Source organism: Parus major, chromosome 2 (assembly GCF_001522545.3).
Source record: "Parus major isolate Abel chromosome 2, Parus_major1.1, whole genome shotgun sequence".
NCBI classification, from domain to species: domain Eukaryota; kingdom Metazoa; phylum Chordata; class Aves; order Passeriformes; family Paridae; genus Parus; species Parus major.
Genome location: NC_031769.1, coordinates 26,819,354 through 26,845,100, shown reverse-complemented (window position 1 = coordinate 26,845,100; position 25,747 = coordinate 26,819,354). Strand labels below are relative to the sequence as shown.

The 25,747-nt window shown below is 36.9% G+C and overlaps 1 protein-coding gene across 4 annotated transcripts in view; it reads left to right on the top strand.

The window, feature by feature from the left end:
• Positions 1 to 25,747, top strand: part of THSD7A (thrombospondin type 1 domain containing 7A) — a 188,902-nt gene that overhangs the window by 56,743 nt on the left and 106,412 nt on the right. For all 4 annotated transcript variants that reach the window (XM_033511862.1, XM_033511863.1, XM_015619008.3 and 1 more), the window contains exon 2: positions 15,706 to 16,537. In XM_033511862.1, coding sequence (XP_033367753.1) covers positions 15,706 to 16,537 — 832 coding nt within the window. The remainder of the gene's footprint in view (positions 1 to 15,705; positions 16,538 to 25,747) is intronic.

Genomic DNA, 25,747 nt, shown 5'->3' with positions numbered 1-25,747 from the left:
TGGGGGGGGAGGGGGGTGTTATTTGTGAAATCCACTGTTTTTAACTCTTTCCCTTTTCTGGTTGGCTGTTGAGACATTTCTTCTTGCCTTTCGTATTGTTGCAGTGCCTAAGTTCCACTTGCTCTTCTTACTGACTCTTCTCTACAGTTTTCCCTTTTTCTTTTTGACATAAACATTCCCAGAAAAGCCCAGCAAAACAAGCAATCAAAGACAAAAGCAAACATTTGTCCAACCAACATTCTTACAGTTGTCAAGTTGTTTATTCTGTATGTGCGTTGTGCATATCTTGTGAACTCTGTGGAATAGCACCTGGACACTCAAGGTCTCTGAGATGACACATCTGGCACAGAAAGGTCAGGTGTGTTTGGATCTTAGAATAAAATGAACATAAGTAATTGAATGCATCTTCCAGAAAAGCATCTAGTTTCAGTCTCAAAGTTTCTAGGGAGAGAATTCTGTCTTCCTGGTGATTTGTTTGAATGGTTGAAAGAAAGATGTCTCCTTTCTCATATGAGTTCCTTTTCTATTTTACAATGCCCTGCCTAAGATAGATTTACATGGTCCTATCCTAAACTAGTGAAATTCTGGTTGACTGGCATGAAGTCAGGTTTCTTACTGCTACAGCCTTCTACTATGGAATATCTTTATTGCCTTTAAAAATATAACTGGAATGAAAAATGCAGAGCTTGCTAATTAAACAGGGTGAGGTGATTTGCATATAATAAGGAGATTAATGTGGTTGGGAGTATATTTTATTCTCTTTGCTACCCAGCTGACTTGTCTTTCTTTCGGTGGTGCCATACTGGGTTGAGCTTTCCTTTGCTCACAATAACCAGCTGTTGAGAAAATAAATGTGTCCTTAAAGTTTGACCATTGTCTAGATGTCTGTGACTATTTTTCAATGCAAGGAAAAGAAGCATCCTAAATAGTACTACTGTAAGTTAAGAAAAGGGACAAAAAGGCTTTTGGACCAACAATTGAATGATGAGGTCAAGGTAGACTAATTTATATGTGACTGTATTTGATATATAATTATTTTATTATACTTCCCCATGAGGCAATTGTTGTTATCCAATCATAAATTTTATATTTGAAAAGGAAGTCAGAGTTTCTCCAATTCTCCAGTAAAATTGGAATTGAGTCAAACTTTACATTATGATGGAGACTTAGGCAAAATTCAGATGTGTCCCTGCTTGAACACATTGCTTCTTCCATCGTGCATCTGAAGGTGAGAGCAATTTTTTTTGGTTGTTAATGCAGCTTGGATGGATAATTACCTATTGTACATCCTCCAGAAAAATAAATAGTGGCCATATGATCACTGTCCATGTCCTTTGTGACATTGAAATTCCCATAATAGGTTTTTTTCTTTGTTCCTGAGCCCAGTGAGCATTTTGATATTGATAAGTTTTTAAAAATTATTAGGAAAGCTTCTCAGTCACTCTTACCCCTTTGTAGAGAGTCTCCTTGAGAAAAAATGACCTTTCTGTTTTTCAGGGCTTTTTGAAGATATTTCAGCATAATTCAGGCTGATAAGTATCTTTGCATCACTACTTGGCAAGGGGGACAGTGTTTCTTTGTCCAACACTAACCTTCCTTCTCTACTCATTATCTCTGGTGAGGGTTGTTTTAATTGAGGTTATCCCTTTGGAAAGATATCTCCAGTGCAGTTCATTATTGATTTTGAAAGATCTGACCTGTTAAAATTTCCTTGCCAACCTTCTTTCCTGAAGGTGAATTAAAATAGAGAATGACATTTCTAATTTCCTAAGTGATGTAGCCAAAGGAGCTGTGCTGAAGTGGTATAATGTTATCTCAGTCTTTTAAAAGGATAGGATTTGTTATTTAGCTTAGTGAGACTTCTTGGGACGTGCAGCAATAGCTTTCCACTAAGGTATTATTGTTGCCTTCTGGAATGGCCTTTAATTGAATATTGTTATACCATAAAAAGACACTCTTGGCGTTTCTCTCTTTCTTGAAGTTCTGTTTCAAGTTATACAAGGCATTCAGGTATGATCAATCATTAGCAAAATTTAAGAATGCAAAGTAAATTAGTTACCTATCTAGAAATTTGATTGACCTGAAAACATAGCATCATTTCAGCAGTTTTGATGACCTGGATTCTGTGGAAAATTATCTCAATAATTTCCTCCTGTAAATCAAATTTGCAAAAAGATTGATCCTTCACTATTTAGAAAATGAGTTTATATTTGTTTAATACTTTGAAGTACTTGGAGGAAGAGTTTTAAGAATGAAGATAAGTATACATTGCTCAATGAAGCTTAAACTATGACATTTAGCACTCCATAAAGAGTGCATATTAAGATTTCTCAATGTATAATTTTAAATTTCTTCTGCCATTTTGTATCTGTCACATTTCTTTCTCTACTCAACTGGATGTAGTAATTATAAAAAAACATTTAGGAATTAATTTCTAATGTAGTTAATAATTAATGACATGCAAGTATGTGTTGCACGTTTAAGTTTATGGTAACTATCTATTAGTTATGTTTTAAATTCTGTAGTTGATTTTTCATAATAAATTTTCTTCCTGTTAGTTTTCTGATAAAGGATCTGTGGCATGGAATTAAATAGCCATTTCTAGAAGGTACAAACTTTACTAAAATGCCTATGATTCATGGATTCCAAACCATAATAGAGAGTATTTTCTTGTTGTCTGCTTTTATAAATGCATAATGTCCTTAAGGTTTCATATAGCGCTTTAAGCTTTGGCACAGTGAAGTTAGCAAATTTAGGGGATTCTGGCATCTCCTAACCAAATACTGACTTTGTGACTTTCAAGTTTCAAATTGATGTGTGTATTTCAGAGAATCATGTAACAGATGAGGTTGGAAGGGAACAGCAGAGGTCACCTTGTCCAAATATCCTGTTCAAGCAGGGCTACCTAGAGTCAGTTGTCCAGGACAGCTTTTGAGTGTCTCTAGATGCAAGACTCTCCATCATCTCAGTTACCCTCTCAATAAAAGTGTTTCTTGACTGTTGTGGTTTAACCCCAGCTGGCAACTATACCCCGCAGAGCAGCTTGCTTGCTTTCCCTGTTGAGATGAGGGAGAGGGTTGGAAGGAGAAAAGTAAGAAAATTTATGATAAAGATAAAGACTAAAGATTAATAGGTAAAGCAAAAGTCATGTGCACAAGCAGAGCAAAACAGTTCATTCATTCATTCTCCTCTTCCCATGGGCCTGAAGTTGTTTTGCCATCTTTAGGAAAGCAGGGATCTGTCATAAGTGAGGGTTACTTCGGAAGACAGACACCATCGTTCTGAACATTCTGTGCTTCCTTCTTCCCCAGTAATGTATCAGAATCATAGAATATATTGAGATGGAAGGCACCCACTGGGATCATCAAAGTCCAGCTCCTAATGCTGAGCATGATGCCATAGGGTGTGGAATGTCCCTTGGATCTTTTGGGTTCAGATGTCCCAGCTGTCTTCCCACCCAACAACTTATGCACTTCCAGTCTCTGCTGGAAAGGTAAGGTGGTGTAAAGGCTTTGCCTCTGTATGGACACTGTTCAGTAGTAATGAAAGCATCTCTAGATTATCAACACTATTTTCAGCACAAATCCGAAACATAACCCCTTGTGAACTACTATGAACTATGTAGGAAATTAACTCTATTCCAGCCAAAACCTGCCTTCTGGTGTCCAGGGAGAACTTCCTGTGTTCCAGGTGTTGCCTGTTACCTCTGGTCCTGTCACTGGGCACCAATGAAAGAATCCTGGCTCCATCCTCTTCACCTTTCCTTCAGGTCTTCCTATTTTGTGGAACAATAGGTACTGCCATGTTTTATCTCAGCAATCGATGAAATGGTCTCTAAGTTTCTGCTGACCATGAGAATTTGGCAACAGTCAAGATTAGATTTAAAATATTCTTTGTTAAGTATAATGGGTACCTTTCAAAATCCTGTTGTAATGTGAATGTTACCTGCATTACATATGCGTGCCTTTCACAAAGGTATACTTGGTAGAAGAAATACTATGTGTTTTATCATCTTTACTGGATGAGCTTCTAGAGTTGTGGCTGGCTTTCTGGAAGAGCAGAAACCAAAGGATTATTTCCTTTCTCCCTCTCTCTAATTATTTTAATAGCAGTTATAACTGCCACCTGCCTACTGTGTTTTTTACACTAATTTCTCTGAAAGAATTTCTCTTTCCTGTAGAGTTGTTTTTTGGGTTTTTTTGTAAATATCTGATTATTACCTCATGGTACATATTATATCAAATTTTAATTTAACAATGCCTGATGAAAATCTAAGGTTTCTTGAAGGCTAAATGAGGATCAGGATAAAAAGTAGTTTCAAAGGAGTAATCAATGACATTTCTCACTGCTAAACTCACTTCTTCAGCACAGTTTTCAAAGAAGTAGCAGATCATTAGACAAAAATTAATTTCTTGGTTTTGCCTTTTGGAGACAAGCATGCAGTTTGCTCTGATACTGTGTAGTATGTGTGAAGTCTCCTAATACATCCTTTGCCTCTCACCTTCTGTTAACTGGCAGGATTCCCAATGTAGTAATCAAATAAATCCTTCCAAATCTACACAAGCTTTAAGGTGATGCTAAAGAAAAAAGTTACCAGTCAAGCATCTGTTAAAAGATTCTGCTGTTACTTATAAAATAACCTCTCTGAAGTAACTAAAATTCAAAGGCAGTACTGGCAGGGGAGAGGTAAGTGGGTTTTGCTAGGAGAGAAAACTGAAGCAAAGGTTGGTTGCTGTGTTTCTGTCTCTTTCTTTGATATGTGAGGGGAATTTTAAGATATCTTCTAGATATTTCTGATAGTATTCTTCGGATACAGTCCTTAAAATTCTTGTGTTCATTTAATTTTCCTGTAATAGTGATTCATTGCATTTTAAATAGGACATCTTGGGTTCTTGTGATAGATCAGTGTGATAACATCAGCTCAAGTTCATGTATTTTTAAGCAGCAGTCCCTGCTGTGATTAATGAGGATTTCTCTTTAAAAGCCAATATTATGATATAGTCTAAGGTACTGAAATAACTGCCTACACTAATATTTCATATTAATTATTTTTAAAACAAAAATTGAGAAAAGTATTTACACAAAAGAGTTTTTAAGATATATTTCCAGTATCACAAAAATAGACAAGACCGTTTATTTAACACAATTCTGCAACACATTTGCCAGATGGAAGTGCCTAAGTAATAGTCACTTTCTTGAACTAATTCTTTCTCCCAGTTGTGTCTGAGTGAAAATGATTGATTACAGGGCATTCAGATGAAGACATTGCTTATTTTGCATACATTGCAGTGACAGGTATCATATGGTCCTGACGTGATTTCTTCAAAACTAATATAGATCTATTCTTCTCTGATCTACAGTGGCACCTGTGTTTTGAGCATATCCACAAGACTTGGTTGTCTTGCATTCACAGAGTTTTAAGTATGATGTCTGTATGATGAATTCACCACAGTTTTAGGGGAAAGTTGCCATTTAAAATGGAAAATGGGTTTCAAAGGAATTTGGCAAAATGCAGATGATAATGAATAATAAATGAACAGAGGATATGCTTTGGAGAATGTATCTCAGCAAGACATAAAGTCTTAGTGCACTTCAAAAGAGTTATAACTGAAATGTTATTTAGCCCAATAATGAGGCAATTTAAATAATGAAATATTTAAAGGTAAATAAAGATAATTATATACATTTGACCCTTTGCATAATGTTCTGTATATGCAATTTCATTAAACTTTCTTTGCTCCAATGAATTAGAAGAAAGCCAAAAGGATGACAGGTGCATTGCATTATTTAAGTGATATTCATTAAGGTCAAATCTGCTATTTTATTTCGTTCCATTAGTAGCAAAGAATGCTATAAAGAATCCAGAGATATGAGAAACCTTCTTATTTGATCTTTGAAAATCTGTATTAACTCTCTTGTGGCCAAGGAGTCAGAGGGAAGACACAGATGAGAAGTATACATGCTGTGCTCTATGAATAAGATTTCTGTAAAGATTAATAGAAAGTATCAGTTTATCATCTGGGCTTCTTGCTTTTTTATTAAAACACACTGTTCAATACAACTGGGATTTAGAGCAAAACTCCAGGGAAAAATACTGAGTAAACTGTGTGTTTCCAGAGATAAAATAACAAAACATGTATTCTTACTGCTATTATTGTACACTGTTCTTTTTAATATCTCTAACAGACTTTAAAAATTCATTTTGATGTCCTTGCCTTGCACTGAAGAAGCTGTAGTGCAAGGTGGCAGAAGTGGGATGCACAGATCATCTTGCAGGCTAGTAGTGGGGCTGAGTACCTAAATCTCTTTATGACTTCATGCAACTGAACTGTAGTGTTTTCTTGTAATCAGCTTCTGGCTACCTTGTCTGACATCATACCTTGCAGGAAGTCTGACATTTTAAACAAGTCATTGTGCAAAGATACGATATTTAATTTCTGATTCTAGTAGCCTAGTTGAAAAGCTGTAGCCTGTTTCTGGAAAGCTGTATAAGTGAATTTCTTTATTTCTCAGTGGAGGAGGTTTTTGACTTGTTTGCCCTTGGCTAATGTAAGCAGAGCCTGGAATTACAAACCACTGGGCTGGCACAAGTGTGATGGCCTGTGCTGACGGACGTACCCTGTGGTTGCAGCAGCCTCACAACTAGCACTTCTGGCCATCAGCACCACAGCAGGAGGCTATGATGAACAAGGGAAAGAAATCAAAGGGCAGAAAATGAAACAGAGGCAGAAAAATAAAAGCATTCACTTGGTCTTGATGAAAATTGAAACAGAAATACTCTTTTTTTTTTTTTTTTAGGCATCTGTCAGTGTGTGCTAAAGAAGATCACATTTAACAAATTGAATTACAAAATTATTTATGCTAGAAATTAAATCTGATTTAAAGTCTCTGTTACCTCTTCAATATGACTTATCATTAGATTACATGAGACTGCACAGAAATAAACTCTCCTAACATTACCAAGAAATTGGTGCTGCAACACATACTGATGCCCAAAGTGTCATGACAAGGACTAGTAGTGTTTTACAATAAATACAAGTTGGGATTTACTCTGATGAAAAGTGGAGGGAAAGCCTCTTTTGGTTAAATTAGTGCAAAAATCTGCATTTCCTCATATGGTCAGTGAGAACACTTACTGACAGTGAGATTCTCAGGATATGTGAGATCTCAGCAGTGTTGCAGTTAAAATTTGCTATAAGATTTGTGAGTAAACTGAATATAAAATACTTACAGGAAAATGTGGTGGTTTCAGTTGAGAAAACAGTGAATCTTTGTTCAAAACCAAGGAGAAAACTTCATCTTAATCTATACAAATCAAATCCTCCTCTTTACTAGGCATTGGATTCTGAATTGATTTTCTCAGTAACTTATCTCTTAAAATCAGATTCTGACAGAGACAGAGCTGTAAAATTCTATGGGGACACAGATAAGAATAATTCATGGTGATGTTTTTTGTTATATGTATTATTTTAGGGCTTTCATTGTAAAATTATAATATTTACTCATTATTACAGTCTGAATAATAATTTGGAGTAACTGCTGATTTCATGGATTTACTTGTAATTGGCCCTGCTGTTCATGGGATTGGTTTGGGGTTTTTTTGTGTTTCTTTGCCCACTGCATAAGAGAAAAATAGGTTAATTACATGTGCTTTCTATCATTACATTTCTAGTATTTCTATACATTTTTTGTCATTACATTCTGGTAGCATGAAAAAAAAAACCCAGTAAATTTAGGAGTTTCTAATACGAGTTCCATAACTGATCTTACTTAGAAGGTAGATGAAGAACACATGGGTTTTCTTTATCTGATGTCCATGTTAAAGTATTATTCATGTGAGGAAGTTTGTTCCAGCATGTCTGCTGTGGTGTGTGAGCTGGAATTGATGGGTAGCTGGGAGGTACCAGGGGTACCAGATATCATGTATGCTCACCATATTTGTGCACCTCCTTCAAGCTCCAGCTCTTTGTTGCTGGGGTGGGTTTGCCTTCAGCCTGACCAGTGTAGCTGCCTCACAGGGGAGAGGCAGAGCAGCTTTCAGAAGAAAACCAAAAATCAGAAAGTTCAGAAGAAAACCAAAACAGACATGTGGCAGAGATACAAGCAAAGGTTAATAAAAACCTTTCATCCAGCTTACAAAGCCTGCAAGAGTGTTTGCTATGTATGAGAGCCATCATTTTGTCAGAAGAGCATTATCTGGCTTTTCAGCCTGCAATGTGACTAGAGAGGCAACAGGAGAGCAATGTGAGGAATATGTTAGGATGGTTTAGCACCACCCCTAATGAAACTAAGGAACAATCATGAACTGGCTTTATATGTAAACAGACTGTTGGCTAGAAGAAACTGTATTCAACATCAGAAGTATTTATTCCAACATGACTAGAAGCTCAAAGCAATGTAATTGCTTTGTAGAACATAGAAGCTCCATTTTTCTTTAAACCATGCTGCTTCAATTAAATATTCCTTTTGTGTATTCATTTAATATTCATTTTGTCTGCTCCTGCTATAGTATGTAAAGGGAAAATGAAGAGTGAGCAGAATTTGTGCTAAAGAAATTTGGAGGAAGAACTGTTTTAAAACTGAATAATGTTTTGGGAATTTGCTTAAGTTTATAATAAGCTTAAAGGAGTCTATTTCTTTCCAGGTGATAACAAAAACACAAAGCCAGATAGTTCTGCACTGTGAGCTGTCAACCTTTCATATTTGTGTATGTGCCAGCACATACTTCAGAAAAACATGTTGCACTACTAGTGCAAGCTGAAGACTCTTGATAACTTCAGTGCAGATAGCAATTTTCAGGGTGTTATGCCGCTGTACAGTCAAATTACTTTGGGCAGAAATGTGTTATGAAAATTGTGGATCCTGATGCAGTTTATTTTAAAAATTGAATGTGTACAGCCAGAGCAACAAAATAAATATTAAACAGCAACAAATATAAGACGGTGGTTGAGGGTATTTTAATATAAGTGTTGAATTAGGTTCTCAGCCCTGGCTGTCTAGGGCAGATGAAAAACTAGCATTATATTAAAAAGAGGAGAAAAAAATGGAGACAATTCAATTTCTTTATGTTTGTTTTCCTTTGTTGTTTTTCTTTGTTTATTTGTTTGAGGGGTTTTTTTGTACTGTAGAAATAGATACTTTTTAGCCCCTCTCCATTTATAAGAAAGGGAAAAAATAGTCAATATCTATTATAGCTGTCAAAATATTAAAGCACAGAAAAAAGCACAAAGCAGCCAAATAACCTCTCTACCAAGTGAAATGTGGTGTTAAAACTGCCATGAATTAGTCTTAGACTCACCAGTTTTCTAATGTATAAAATTTACTTTCCTCTTTGCTGGAAGAAAATAAACATTTGGGTCTAGTAATTGTGAGGTTCTAACATGACAGTGTTTTTAGGGAAATACTGAGTTCTGCCTTTTGTGATGTTGATGTCAGAATTTAAAAACTCCTGGGTTTGTATCATGGGTGTTACATTCATGATTTTTAGAGAAATTTGAAAACAGATGGATAATATTAATTACCATACCATGAATAGTATCAGGAACATGTGTGAATGTATTTTCCCAGTGGATATTAATAGAGGAAAAAATAAAAGGGCTCACATTTTATCAAGTGCCTTAATAATTATGTGCACATCTAGAAAGATAACTAAGAGGCTGATTTTTATATGCTTTGATTTGCCTTTTTTCCACTGTTTGAGGTACTCTGGAAAGCTGGGGAAACAATGTGCAATTTATAAATTAGTTTAATTTATATTAATTTTTAATGGTATTTTTTTATATTTCTTTGATAATTTGAGAAATTTTAACAAATTGTTCTTCAGATTTGGAAATTCTTTGAATTGCACTGTGGCTTATGTTGCACTCTTGCTTATGCTATTAGAAAATAAAAAATTTGGTCAAAGAGTTAAATAATTTGTAGGCATATTTGACAATTCATTATATTCCTCTGAATCACAGGTGTTATGTTTCATACTGTTGAGAATCCTCTTCTGTATCCTGAATCCATTTTCTTTGATGCAGACACTGCCTTGCATGTTCTTTTCAGCCTCTGAAAGAGGAGCCAAGAAAGACAAAAGCATTAAATAGAGATGGCAGTCAAGGTGATCCATAGCACCCCTGCAGGGGAAAATTTGCTGGCAAACAGAGCAGGCAGCAAGTCATACAGCACCCAGGGAGTCCTGCCACGGCTGGGAAAGACGCAAAAATGAAGGTTTTGTCTATCAGTGCTCTTCTACAGTGTTGGCACTCCCAGTAGTATAAATTATAGAATCTGTCTGTCCAAATGCAGCCAGCATGTGGTGTTGGCAGCATATCAGACTCTGTATTTAAGAGGAAAAAAAAAAGTTACCAGTAATTTATATAGAATTATGACATTTTTCTGTATTACTTTTTGCCAGTGTGATAGGCAAGGTGGCTCTATCAGTGAGACTGCTCCCTGTTTAGACTTTCACAATTAGCTACTGCCTGTGATATAAATATTTGTTGCAGCAGTGGTGGTTTTTCCTTTGTTTAAAGCAGATACAGATAATACAGGTATACTGTACCAACTTACAGACCTCCTTATCATATTTGAATTCAGCCAAGCGGATCGGCAAGTGATTTTGGCAAAGCTCTGAGGCTGCTGTATTCTTAGTGACCTGCTGTTCATCCAGCTCTTTGACCAGCTCCACTGTCAGGAGCTGCAGTTTGCATTCAGTGTCATTTTCTGAGTCCTTCAAATACTTTTTGATCTGTGTCTTTTTGACCTCTCTTGAGATTTACTTCTTAGGCTTGAACTCAATCTTGTAATACTTGTGTCCTTCTGACTCAGCCCTGTATCCCCCAGTTAACCTTTTTTGCCCTCTTGACAACATTTTCATGATACAAAGAAATTTGAGGTCTCTAATATTAGGTGAGGTTAGCTTGTTTCTGAAGTTAGAAAGAATGGATTTTTGCTAATCACTCTCACAATAGTCCCATTAAATACAATCCTCTCAAAATACTGAAAACTAAGCTGCTCATTGTCTCATTCAGTCTGAGTCTCTGTCCCTGGCATTAAACTGTTAATGCTACTTACAGGCACCAAACCAGTAACATAAAATGGGTCAAAACCAGTTCTCACGGAAAGTACAGCAAAATTCAGTTGAAATCAGTGCAACCCTCATTTGTTAAAAATGCAATGTCTTGCTCAATGCTTTAAGATGTGTTTGGAGTTTAATGTTTGAGGATAGTTGGGAGATTATTTTGTCTTTCTTTGTATTTGTATGAGGAGGAGAGCTCAAGGGATTTTCACATAGCCTTACTTGTCCTGGATCAAAGTTCAAAGTAAGTTCTTTTTAAAACAGAGATAATTTTAATACCTGAAACAATATTATAATAATGCTATATTAAATACAATAATAGCTTACTTTGTTCTCAGCTGCAAACCTGTCAGTGCTTTAGTGAGGGTTTAGTTTTCAGTTTTTGATTCCACTGTGATAAGTCCCTGAAATTTCAGAATAAACTTGCAGGAACAGTTAATTCACTTATGTTCCTGCTCTCTAAAAAAAAATAGATGTTAATCCATCAGAAGCTTAGAGGGAATCTTAATATTGTATTTTACAGTAATCTCTTTAGAAGACAAAGAATTACAAATGACATTTTAAACTCACTAAGACTTCAGTGACAACTCCCAGAACAAAAAGTTGCAAGCTTCCAATTTATTTCTGTAACTGCCATTTGTAAAACACTGATTAAATAAAGAGTGGATAAACTATAGTATTTTCATGAAACAAGTTCAGCTCACTACAGGAAAAGTATGATTCATTCATCTAAGTATGTTTAGAACAAATCCAAAGGAAAGCTATTTTGCATTCACAGCAGTAGCCTTTTTTTCCCAGTGTGAGATGGTTTGAGTGCCCATGCATCCCATTGGCAAGGCGTGTCTGGATCAGCACACAGCAGGGACAGCAGTGTCTGTGTGAACACTGCTTCGGTGGAGAGAACCTAAAGAATATTCATAAAGGCCAAATTAAAATATTATATGGAGCCTTGATTAGGCTTGACAGGTTTCCTAAAGACATTCTTGTTGTTACTAGTGCTTACCATCAGCTGAAGATTTGTGAAAGGGCAGCCACCCCTCCACCTCCTGCAGCTTTTAAGCAATGGTGGGTGAGATTCTACACTGTGTTCTGCTGATCTTTTTCATTCTGAGTTGTATATGTATGCTGCATTAGTTTCTGTGAAGTTAATTTTATCCCAAAATGTCCTATTTACAAATACAGTGGTAAATGTACCCCTAATGATTACATGATATAAAAGAAACATAGCACAGGTAACCTGCATGTGATTTTCTCATATTTCTGAGAATCATTCAAAACTTTAAAGTGGATTAGCCATACTGTATGATTCATTTCTTTTATTTTTTGGAAAAGTCACAAAGCCCCTTTACTCAGTTCAAAGGCATTTATTTTGCTGTTTTCTTGTGATTAATTTCAAAAGACAACCATGTCTCACCTTGAAGCTTGCAATGTTTTTGGGGCCAGTTAATTTAGAAAGGAATTATTGTAGGCTCTTGAAAACTGGGAGAGAGATGGGTAGTTGTAAGGAAAGTTGGAGAGAAACTTCTCCCTCTCTTTTTGTGACTTCCCCACACAAATGCATAGCTACATCATTCCTCAATGGGTGCTTGAGGTTGACTACAGTGGCTTGTGGGTACAGGGAAATGTGGGTAACATAAATGAAGATTTCAAAGTGCACAATTGAAAAATAACAGGAATGTTGGTTAATGTGGATTGCAAAAATTGTTTTCAAAAGAAAAAAAATTGCTATTCTCGGTATAATTTTGGTCAAAGCATGTTTGGTCAGGTGTGGAAGCACTTTAGATTTTGAAGAAGCTCATTTAGGACAAAACTTAAACACATCCTTGCCCCAAAGCTGTGGCTCCCCTTTAGACCCTGTCACAATAAAGGGCTGTGCCGTAGAGTGAAAATTTAAACTTTTTGTGTACTTGCAGTCTTCTTCACTAAGTGGGTTATTTTGTCTTTAAACTTAGAAAATAGCTTAATGTAGATAAGAGGGAGGGTCAGATACATCACTAAGGGCTTTGTGTCGACATGCACATGAACACAGAATTACAGTCTGCTCAAAGGGTCATGTAAATGTGGTTTGTTTTGGTACTTGCCTGTAATGATTTATAGAAATGTTTGAAATGTTTTGCTACTTCACAGGACTAGCAGAATAATGCAATTTACTGCATGAGTCTATCTGTACATCTCATCACTGTTTTGTATTCACTTCTAAAAACAACGTATTTATAATCTAATGAAAGAACTTATTTTTGCCCAGTTAGCACAGTAACATAACAGAGTTTTTGTTCAAATTTACATTTCCAAAGGCAGTATTTATTGCATCAAGGCTAAAATTTTTATAGTTTTCAGTAGTGTAAACCTGTCTTATAATCAGATTGAAGATAGTTTGATGATAAGCATGTTTTTTAGGTACAATGTGACTTTTTTGATTATTGATGAATGGAGATGTGATAGAATCCCAAGCAGGCAAAATTTTCATCTGGAGTACAGTAATGACCTGATCTTTAAAAAGAGGGATTTCTTCATTGAACACACAAAACATACACAAGGTGTACTGACATGGTAAGGTAGAAATTTGTAGTTTGCAAGATGAACAATTTATTTCAAGCATGATTACTTTTTATATCTCTGCTCTAGTTGAAGATTTTCTGCAGTCTTTATTTTTTTTTATAAAAGCAGGTGTTCAAAGCGATGCTTTGAGGAAATTGTATCTCTCAACTCAGGGTAAATACACCCAAATTAAATACAACAATGATTATGTCATTTTTGGAAGGCTGTCTAGAGATAAAATAGCGCAGTCTTGCTGAAATTGAAATGTGTTTATATTTGATATACATTCATTTCTCTGGATAGCTAGATAGACCTTCACAACTATAATTCAAATTTAATTTGCAAAGAAATATGGGGGAGTTTCCATGGGCTGAATCTGTCAGCTGGTATTGCTATTTTCAGCCAGCTAGTGTTCATTCTCAGGGTTTTAGAACTACAAGTGAACTGTTCAGCCTCAGTGTTCATTTAAAAAAGAGACAGGAACAGAGGCTAAATGTATAGTCTATCATCAGCCCATTCCCAAACTGGTGCTGAAGTTAATGTTGGATGAAGAGATGAAAATTGCGTGGAAGCCAATGAGAGTTTCAAAGCTCATGGGAATCAGTAATAAGATGTGGCCATGTATTCCTTCCAGTCATTCAGTAAGAAGATGTTGTAAATAATTAGTATCTGCCATAGTTCATTTCACTTATTCCTGTGCAGTACCAAAATTATGCTATTAACCTGCTTTGAAAATAGCAAAGGCTCAGCCTGGCTTCTTCAACAGCTTTACTCACAGAAATAGTCTTGTACTGGGGTCATTCAGGTGAATGAGGATCGTTTGGCTTGGCCCAAGTTTCTTCATAGGACAGAGCACTTCTCAGTCAGAGAAAATGTCTTCTGTGTGATCAGGTGCCTGCAGATAGACAGGCTTTCTTTGATAAATAGTTGCAGGGTTTTTTTTCTGAATTGCTTATTCTTTTGCTCTTCTGTGGTAAGTCAACTCACAGTGTCTATGGGGGGAGATGTTAAAAAACCTGAAAAATACAGGATTTTTGACTTGTGGATTTTGTGTGTTGAACCGGGTGAACATTACAGTTTTTAATAATGGAAAAAGCAACTACGTCATCTTTCAAGGATATAGGCTTTTATTTATTTTTGTTGACATTTACTATAACAACATGTTGCATGTCAAATATTACCATAGATCTTGGAGATTAAAGAAAATGTTAGGAACAAGTTACCCTAGGGACATTCCGATTAGACACAAGAGGAAACGTTTACAATAAGAATAATCAGAAGTTGGAATAATCTCCCCAGGGAAGTGATAGATTCCTCCACACTGGACATTGTTAAGATAAAGTTGGACAGGGTGCTGAGCCATCTAGACTGTTCTTTTGCCAAGCAAGTTTGGACCAGATGATCCTTGAGATCCCTTTCCCGTATTCTATGATTCTGTGATTCAATAGCTTCTTTTATTTGGAGAGTTACCAGCTGGTATGTCTCTGTCTTATTCTATTCTATAATAATATCACAGATTGTGTGGAATGAACATTTTTTAACTGGATTTTAATTTTAATTTTAGTTATAATAAAGACTAGAATTGACCTACTTGAATTTGCTGCTGTTTTTCAAAATGTGTAGTTGTTCTCATTTTTGTATGCAATATGGAAGGAAGAGAACACAACATTAATGGCATCAAGGTATAAAGTGTAGTGCAGTAGATATGTGAAGAAAAGAATTAAACAGTCCAGGAATTATCCACTTATTCAAGTGGATGAGAGAATTCCAATTCATCCCTTCAAGGGAAGAGCTTTGGTCCCTACCTTGGCAGAAAAAACTAAATCGTGGATGTGATTGCTTACTTCATGGTTCTTTAATGTGTTTAATTCATGTGTATGTTCAAGAATTTTTCAATATTAAATATTCAATTTGTCTGGCATAAAAATGTATCTGTAATCATAAAAGCAGTAGATGAAGAGTAATCCCGTGCTTGTATTTTCAAAGTTTAAGTTTCTCCAAGGATGAGATTCTCAGACATACAGGAAATACTATGAGCTTGCTTTTGCCATATGGCAGAGAAATAACTTAAGGGCACAACGTTAGCATCTTCTCTTGTTTTCCAGGTCCATGGGGGAGATGCATGGGAGATGAATGCGGTCCAGGAGGCATCCAGACGCGAGCGGTGTGGTGTGCCCACGTGGAAGGCTGGACCACGCTGCCCACGAACTGCAAGCAGCCGGAGCGGCCGGACAACCAGCAGAGCTGTTTCCGTGTCTGCGACTGGCACAAGGAGCTGTACGACTGGCAGATCGGCAGCTGGAACCAGTGCCGGCCCGTCCTCTCCCGCAGCCACGAGAAGCCCCTGGAGTGCCTCAGAGGGGAGGAGGGGATCCAGACAAGGGACATCACCTGTATACAGAAGTCCAACGGGGTTCCAGCTGAAGATGTCATCTGCGAGTACTTTGAGCCGAAGCCGCGGCAGGAGCAGGCGTGCCTCATCCCGTGCCGGCAGGACTGCATCGTGGCCGAATTCTCCCCCTGGTCCGAGTGCTCCAAGACCTGTGGCAATGGGCTTCAGCATCGGACTCGGCACGTGGTGGCTCCCCCGCAGTTCGGTGGGTCAGCTTGTCCTAACCTCACCGAGTTCCAGATGTGCCAGTCCAGCCCGTGCGCTGCTGAGGAAAGCCTCTACAGCCTGAACGTGGGACCGTGGAGCCCCTGCTCCGTGCCCCATTCAAGACAAATAAGGCAAGCGAGGAAACGAGGGAAGAACAAAGACAAGGAAAAGGACAGAGAAAAGACAGTTCGAGATCCCGAGGCTCATGAGTTAATTAAGAAGAAGAGGAATCGCAACAGACAGAATAGGCAGGAGAACAAATACTGGGACATACAAATTGGGTACCAAACAAGGCAGGTCACGTGTACTCACAGAAATGGGAAAACTGCTGCTCTGAGGTAATCCCTATTTATGTTTGCATACTTAAATTTTTATCTGTTTTAAGTAAAAGCTACATAAGTGGATTATTTTGCATAAGTCTCAAAATAGGGCTCACTTGAACATCCATCATCAAGCTCAAGCATTTTCTGTGACGTGAAACATGGAAACTGTGCTGCTGATCATACCAAGCATCACGTACATGTGTACTGTTAAGCTGTGCTAGTCCCTAGCCCCTGTTTGCTTACATACATTTCCCCAAATGCTTGAAGATATATGTCAAATATCAGCACTGTTTCTGTGGGTTCACACAGGAGTTTGCTTTCTAAGAAGTCATGCATTTTTGAATTGGGTGATGTTACTGCTTTTAAGACTCTGGGCACAAAGACTAACAAGAAACTGGGCTGAGTCAGACTCTTAAGTATAAAACCAGAGAGAAGAATGCATGAGAAAGCAGCAGCTACTCTTTTGGTTTTTTTTAAATAGATGAGCATGAAATATTGTTTGTCCTTCTTAATTCCTGTGGCAAAATTTCTGAAAGGGAGACTGTAAAATCTCTTTGTTTATTTCATGTACCTCCTCTGTTTCTTTCTCATCTGCACCTTTATGCTGTCTGCCCTGATTTTTTTCTGATATTTATTTTTATGTCTTCATTTATTTTACTTCTCAAGAGTTCTGTTAATCACTGATGTTTTGATAATTCTTTCCATAGGCTTCTGGATGCGTTTCTAAAACTGTATTATCTTGGATTTGTTTTATCTGGCATTCTCTTGCTAGCTCGTGTATTTCTTTCCTAACCCCAGAACGTTTTTATTCAACTCAAAAGTCTTCTTCCAGTCTAGTCTTCCTTTCTCTGATGCAATTCTATTTCCTACCCTCTAGTTCAATGCCTGATTAATCAATCAATTTTACTTCGACTGTGAAATTACTAGGATATCTTGCTGAATGAGGCTGACAGTCATTGCTGCTCTGTTAGTGTTTAGGAACTTCTTTTAAGGTATTTTACTTTAGAGTTTTTGTTGTGCCAGTTAAACATTCTATCACAGAACATGTAATCACTTCCACCTTTTCCATTAGAAACCAAATAATATAATTTTTTTCAAGTGTAGAAAATATTTTTTTGTAGTATAATTCCATTTAGAAGATGATCCAGCAGTGAAACAGGAAAATGGTAAGTTCCCTGGCTTAAGGGAAGAACTGAAAGGCTTGAGTTGTTGGCTGAAGGAGGGACATATGGGTGAAGATGTGAAAGAAATGCCTATGAGTATGTAACAACCCATCACAGGAAGAATGGAACAATCTATTCTCTCTGTATTATGGATGTATTGGAAAAGCAATAATGGACAAATCACAGCAGTGCTGAATGAGGTTAGGCTTCTCAGTACTGGGAATAGTGAGACCCTGGAGAAAATTGCCTGGGCCTTGTGTGTCACCTCCATCTTCAAAGGTTTGTAAGAAAAGGGTAGAAAAATGCAGGTGATGGCACACCTGGAGCAGCTCTTGATTAGGGAAGAGGGGCTGACTGCATAGTCTTTTTGCAGTCTCTTCTAGGTCTGGTTTTCTTCAGTTCTTTAGGATTTTGATCCACTCTTGGATGAAGGTCTTCACAAGAAATCTCAAAATCAGCAGCTCAGGCAGTCCCAAGTGTTGGCTGCAGCACAATCTCCTTGTTGGTACAGAACAAATTGCCTTTACTCTCTCCTTTTCCAGCCTCGCATCATGCAGCCCACACTGAGCCTAGCCCAGGAGCATCATTACCTTTTAAATACAAGGAATAATTTATTATACATCAGTTGCTATCAGATAGCAGCCAGGCACGCTTTTTGAAAAAGTCTCTAAGTTTTTGAAAGGTTAAGAAAATTACTGAGTAAAAGAAAGGGAGAAATGACACAGTCATATCATGAGCCAAAGCTCTGATAAATGGTAAAAGAAAGTAGAAGTATACTTGGAAGTCAGTGGCATACTTTACTAATCATCTTTACACTCACTCTTGAATTCACTTAGATCACCAGCACTGTCTTAAGTTCAGATACCTCAGTGTCTTGTGCAATTTCAGGCTCATGCAGGGAAGTGAATGAAACCCTCTTGCCTGAGGCAGTGAAACAATAGATAATACAATGTGGGATCAATTCTTTTACAAGGTGAAAATTATTCAAACGATGCAGTGGGCATTTTTATGTCTAATGGAAAAGATTTTGTTTTAATTGCATGAAGGATTTCTAGTAGTCTTCACATCAACTTTAATATAGAATTTTTTTTTCAGTTGACTAGTATAAACAAGAAAATTCAATGAAATGACTCATGTGAGAAATTCTGGTGCTGATAGTGTAGCTTTTAGAGACCAATGCATGACATCTGTATATCCATTTGCATCATTTATGCTGCACCCTTCACTAAGCAATCAAATGCTTTATTCTGTGACAGCCATTCCAGAATCTGAAACAATAGAATTATTCTTCTGCCCAGGGTGTCAATACAGCCAGCTCAAATGATTTTATAATCTCCATCACATGGTAGCTGTGTTACTAAATAATACAGACAAGTAAGGTGACTGGAAAACCTGCCTTTCTCATGTAAAATGCTCTCCAGTTTAAATAGTCCATTTTCAGTGAGTTTTGACTTTAGCAATCAGAAACAATCAGCCCCCTGGAAGCATGACTGAAAGAAGAATAAAAACCCTCAGGCAAGTAATATTTTTTTGCAGAGATAGCAAAATTGATATATTATAAAAAGGGTTTTAAAAAAGAACAACTTTCAGAAGAGTGATACAGAGAAAATGGTTCTGTAACGCTGTCAGCAAAACTTTAAAAAGGCAAAATTCTCTTGACATATCAGCACACCAGGCATGGTAAAGAGAACTGAAACAAGAAAATCAAAGTTTAATTTATATACTTTATTGCTGAGTGAACAACAGATAGTCTCCCATGAAGGATGAAATATTGGATTTTGTATTGCTTGTTCTGCAATAATGTGTGTGTTACATGGCCTGTGTTTGCTTTATGTTCCACTTAGTCTGAAATTCTGGTGCACTGAAAATATTTGAAAAATAGAAATGTTGAAGGAGGAAACAAATTCAATAATTAAAAGTGGCTTATAAAATTACATCTCTGGATAGCTAACAAAGTCTGGGCTGTGCTGCTGTTAGTGTAGAGGGCAATACTTGATTGTCTGAAATGTTTCCTCACTGGTGAAATTGGGGTTTACCAAAGAGAGCTGTTAGACAACAAACAGGCAATATAGAGAAACATAAAATGTATGTAGAAGCTAAATTTTGAGTTGCAAATCTGTTTGTCCTATTACAAGTTGTGATGATTATGCCTAATGTTAAGCTTATAATTTTGTATTGTAGTTTAGACTCCGTTGCTGTTGTGTCTCAAACATTTCATCATCATTTTCTTCCTGGGTAGACTTTTATGGGAAAGTTTTGCAAAAATGTTTGGCTGGTTTTTACAAATTATATAAGTCTAAGAAAAGCTTTTTTTTCTTTTATTTTTTTCTTTTTTTTTATAAACTGTTTTTAATTCATACAACCTTCTTAACTGTAATGCTTTCTTGGGACCCTACTAGATTGGAAAATTTGGAAAGACTTGGGCACAGCCATTTATAACTGTAAGAACATGGAACAGAACTAGAATATCTTCTTGAACTGTATGTTTCTGTGCTTCAGCAAAGATTTTGAAATCCAGTGACAAAGCACATCGTGTTACCCTGAAGCAGCTGGTCCATAAGTGTGGGGACAGCCTGTCACTGCAAAGAGTCACTTAACTCAAATGGCTGGAAATGGGGCTGTAGTTAAAGCAGTTTCTCAAGGGTATAGCTGCTCTTAAAAAAAATAAATCCCAGGATTTTCTGCATTATTTTCTTTCTTTTTTTACATCACTGGGATATGGCTTGTTGTCTTGCTTAGTCTGGCACCAAAAAATCCATGAATGGGCAAAAGAATGGAGGAGACCATCCCCACCAGCTCTGGTTGCAGTCCCCATAAATAAATGGTTGATACTCTCTTGGCAGCACTACTGTGGAAGAGACCTGTATGTGAAGATGAACATTTTTGGTGACCTAAATGACCTGAAGTGAGAATTCAGGAGAAAACACCAGAATTTTATAAATTTTTAGAGCTTTTGTTTCTTGTTAGAATATAACCATATGCAATTACAATCATGGAACAAAATGAAAGGGCAGAAAAGAATCCTAAATTTAAGACATGCCAACCAATTATTTAGCAGATTATCTTAGTCTCAATGCATCTTATTGTATGATCATCTTTGATTTGCTTCACCTCTGTTCATCTGAGAAAGTAATTATTTTATAATTATTTTCATCTTCCTGACTGATTCTGTGCATTCATTAAATAGCTAGAAAACTATATCCACATCTTGTAACAAATTTAACTCTTTTGGAAGTTTTCATAATGATCTCATTGCAGTGCTTTACTAATTTTAAGTTGTGGAGGGTTTGAGTTTTTATTTATTCCAATACTACAGTTAAGACATGAGAGATGACAGTAGAAGCAAAAGTATTGGATTTTCTTGCTGATGTTGGGCATATATAATGCTCCATTTTTCATCAATGGCATGTATCTGCTTAAAGTAGAGTCATGATATTCACTGCTGGCCACAGGTGTTAAGATGAATATCCAGAAACGAAGGAATTTGGAATGGCCAATTGAGTATTTAGACTGATGAGTGAATAATACTCAAGATATTGTCAGGAAAAACAAGGAGATATTATCTCCTCCTCTAGAATGGCATTTTAGCTTTGTTTTCCTTTCCAGATCCTGAAACCTCTTAACCCAATGCTCCCATTCCAAATCATAAAACAAATGTCTGCGTTCACTTTATGAACTTTCACTCCTATAAATTAAAAACTGTGTGAAGGAGGAAAATAAAACCCAAGCCAAACCATCATAAGCCTGTTGCTTTATTTATGCCATTGATTTGGAAAGCAGACAAGTCACCCAGAGGAATATGCTGTCGGAAAACAGAAAAGGACTCAGACATACAACGCAGCAGTGCAGTTTGTTGGACCCTGTAATATATCCCCTGCTTAGAAAAAAATCTTAAGAGATTCTCTCTACTTCTCTGAGCCCCTTCCACGAGGCGACAGGCAGAAAGGGAGATGTGTGTGAAGGTGACAGTGGTTAAGTGCAATAACTTCAAGGAGGTGGGCTGCAGAAAGGTGAGGGAAATAGCAGTGTAGAGAGGATGGGTTGTGGAGATGAAGGAGAATAAGCAAGCTTTTGTTTGTCACTGGGGGCCAGGTGAGAGCATGTGTGTCTGCCCCTGCTTTTTATGTTACTGCAAAGGCAGCTCTACAGCTGTTTTTAGAGAAGTCCTCCAGGCTCACCATACTGTGAGGATTTAAAAGCCATGAGTGGTTACAGAGCACTTTTAAATATCAGGAATTTGGATAATGATCTATATACAGTCATCTTGATTCATTAATTTGGTATTATTTATTGTACATTCTGTTAACAAATGGAGAAGAGGGAAGAAGAAGGTAATCTTGGATGAAAAACCTCTTGATAACTAAAAACGACAGGGTTAATTTTCAGGTGCATTGGGATAATAAAAATGTAGACTGTTGTTAGAGGAACAGGAGGCAAACATATTGCTTTCCTATGATTTTCCACTGTGCCTTGAGAATTTCCACGAATTTCAAAGTAGAAGCATCCTGTAGTTTTTTAACGTGATTTTGGTGGAGACAGTAATTTCTGTGGATGTGCATAATATTATTCAATGGGTGTTCCTTTCTATTCTAAGTACCTGCTCCATCATTTTACTGAGGCTGCTGTTTTGACAGTATCTTGTCAGTATTGCTACACATTTGACATACCATGCCCAAATCTGGATTTAAGATGGAAACGTACACACTGTGCTGAATAATTGAAACAGCAATGAACAATTCCTTTTTCCACACCATATTTTAACTCCTTTCATGCAGTGAGCAGTTGTTCTGTCATCTAGATGTATGACATTCATATATTTCTGTGGGAAGCATCAAGATTGGGTACCTTTCTGGTATATAGATTTTATTCAAATACATGTAATTGTCTTCCTTAGCAAAATATAATAGACTATAATGTAATGAGGATTGAACTCCATGTTCTGATAATCTCTTGTGGTAATAAATCCTATGAATGAATAAATTATTTCTTTGAATGAATGCAGTGTTGAGTTTCCAGCTTTAGTCTAGTAAGAGATTATGTTGAACAGTGGTAAATTGAATTAGGCACTGAGATCTTTAATGAAGATTCTCCTACCCTGTATTTTTCTGCATATTTTCTGCCTTGCTGTCAGTTAATGTTAATTGACCTCAGTGTGAAAAAATAAATAAGTATTAATCAAGGAGTAATTTTATAAATTTTGGATATTGGTATTATATAGCAATCTGTAAAGAGTCCTGTAAGGAAAAAAATAGAATATATTACTTTTTTAGATTTATTTTGTGTTTTGGTTTTGTTTGTTTCTTTTATGAAACTGCTAAACATAGTCTGGGACTTAGAATATACTGTTTTTTTCTCATTCAGCTTAATAAAGTTATGGTATGGGAGCACATGGAATGAGCATCCTCCTGTGACATATTGTCCCTCAAGGTGGAAAGGCACAGGACACACACCCTGAAGTCAACAACTCCCCAGAACAGCAGGGTTGGCTATTTCAGTGCCTAACTTTCAGCAGTCCCACTGGAAATAAAATGTGTGGCTCACCTCCTAATACTGACCACTTTTTTTCCAAATGCTGGACAGAGCAATGGAGCCAGTGATACAGCCAAATCTAAGCATCAGTACAGGGACCCAATCTAAACTAATGCCCAAAACACAACTAATCATAGTAATACAATTTTCAGTAATGTATTTCTTTATAGCTTAATGTTAGTATTGCATATTTTAATTCACAAAGTTTGATATTTTGTTTATTTTTTTTATTTGCTGATAACCCTGTGAATCTAGCTGTTATTTCGGGTCAAAGTAAATTCTGATAAATGCTATGCAATCAAAATTCCCACTGACAAAGGGAAATTCCTCCCTAAAGCTTTAATAAGTCATGTCTGTAGATTCTTGCCAAATAACCTGCTCTGCCAGTTTGAGAATAATTTGTAGCATGAGATGTGTGTACATGTCACTGTATCTCTGGTCTGTGAAAGCACTCTCACTAAACACTTTTGCTTTCTTGTCTCCTCAGACACTCATGATATCTGCAACAGCCCCACAGCAGCTGTTGTTGACCCTTGTTTGGGTATAGTAGCACCCCTTGTTGCTTTGCCCTTATTAGCTGATGCATTTTTTTCTTGACACAGTAGTTTTATGTAATCCCTGTCTTCTCCTGTATTGTAGAAAGCCTGAGTGGTTTTGTTTGTTTCAAAATTGTTTGGCAGAATTAGTTAAACTTGTGAAAGGATCATGGGAAAGTAGTCTTGTGAAAAACACTTAGGTGGACAGTATTGGAATTGTAAATGAGTAGAAGTGGTCTCATTGTGTAATTATAGTGGCCCATTATACCAGGAGGTACTAACAGCTTCTCAGAACAATGTACAAGATGACCAATACTACACAGTGCAGCTGTATGGAAAATGAATGAGGATTCTGTTATTTTCTACTAGGAAAAAGCACAGGCTTCCATAAAGAAACAAGTTGTTTTCAACCATAAACTGAACCACTCAAGAATGACTAGACTTTGCAAATGGCATTTCATGTCTTCAAAGTAGCTCGTGGGGGTTATCTAAGCTCTGGATTTAAATCACACTATTAATATTCCTGCTGTCTACTACCTGCACATTAAACAGATTTTTTTTTAATCTGATTTTATTTATGAGAAAACACCCTTCTTTTCTTTAGGCCAAATACTTATCTCAATCTCTCTCAAAATCCAGCTATACCTGTGGTCCAAGAACGAATAGGGTTAATTTGATTATTTTACTTCAGAGGTTAACACATCCAACAAGCTGTATGAACTCTGAGGAGAGCACTGCATGGAAAATAAATAGCTTGTTGCAGCACATCAGGACATTGTGCTTGATTTTTGTATCTGTAACTCCAAAATCCCTGTTACTCATACTCAGTATCTCTTAAGGTTCCATGGTGGTTAAATAAATAGCAAGGAGATGATGCTCCACATGCAATATTAAGATCTGGATTTAATTCCAGATAACGCAAAGGGTTAATATTCAGCATGAATACTACTGTGTTTCCTCAGGCTTCCTGCCCATGAGTGTGATCATTCAAAATTGCAGTACAAAATTGCACACATGGCTCCTTATATCTCAAAAGTTGATTTGACCTGACCTAACCAGATTATTTCTGCGAGGTAGCTCTGTTAAGAGTGTGAGCACCTAGGCTGTGGGTCTGCCCATGGGCCATCATATTTCCCAGCAGTCTGAGCCTATGGGCCATCACATTTCCCAGCAGTTTGAGCCTGAGCTTTTCTAGGATGTGATGTTAGTGCTCTGGTACAGATTTTACCCCTTCCTTCACTGTAAGGGTACAGTTATGAGAAGCAGATGTGGTCTTTGGAAACTGTTCCTTATAGTCTCTAGTCTTGTAGCAATTTACTGAGATTTAAGAATATTCTAAGCAAACTGCTGATATTCTCTCCACTGGGAAAAGTAAAATATGCTTGTGCTCATCTCCTGCTTTAAATTCTCTATTTTGCCTTAAGGGTTCTTTAGGATTTGGGCCAATGTTCATGCATGCCTGTAGGTTGTCTTACAAGTATGCTGCCCAGCCTTGTGGCTCGTTTTAGTGTGATTTACAATCACCATTTTCAAACACAAATTTACTTTCTGACTCTTTTCCAAAAGATTCTTCTAGTTTTAGTTTGCCCTTCGGTCAAAAATGGCAGTCTTTTCAAGCCTGCATCTGTGTATTTGTGTATGTGAGTAATATTGGTTTTCAAATGCTAAACATGTAGTTATGGTGTTCTGCAAGTAATTAGTTATTGTTCCAAGTCTTTCTGCAGACAAGTTTGTTTGGTGAAATGGACTTGTATGTCAGCAGTTCTCATCTTGTGGTGGTAAGGGTTGGAAACCATTTTTCTAATGGTATTCAATGAAGTAATGTTTCATGAGATCAGCAAGAATTCAAGAGAAAATCTCATGGTTTGTGATGATGTAGCTGCTTGTGGGAGATGTCTGATGGTGAGCAGAACTTTGCAGCTAGGAAATGGTTAAATTATTAATCTCTGAGGGAGCCCACTCAGGGGATTTTTTGGGGTTTTTTTTTGAGTCTTCCA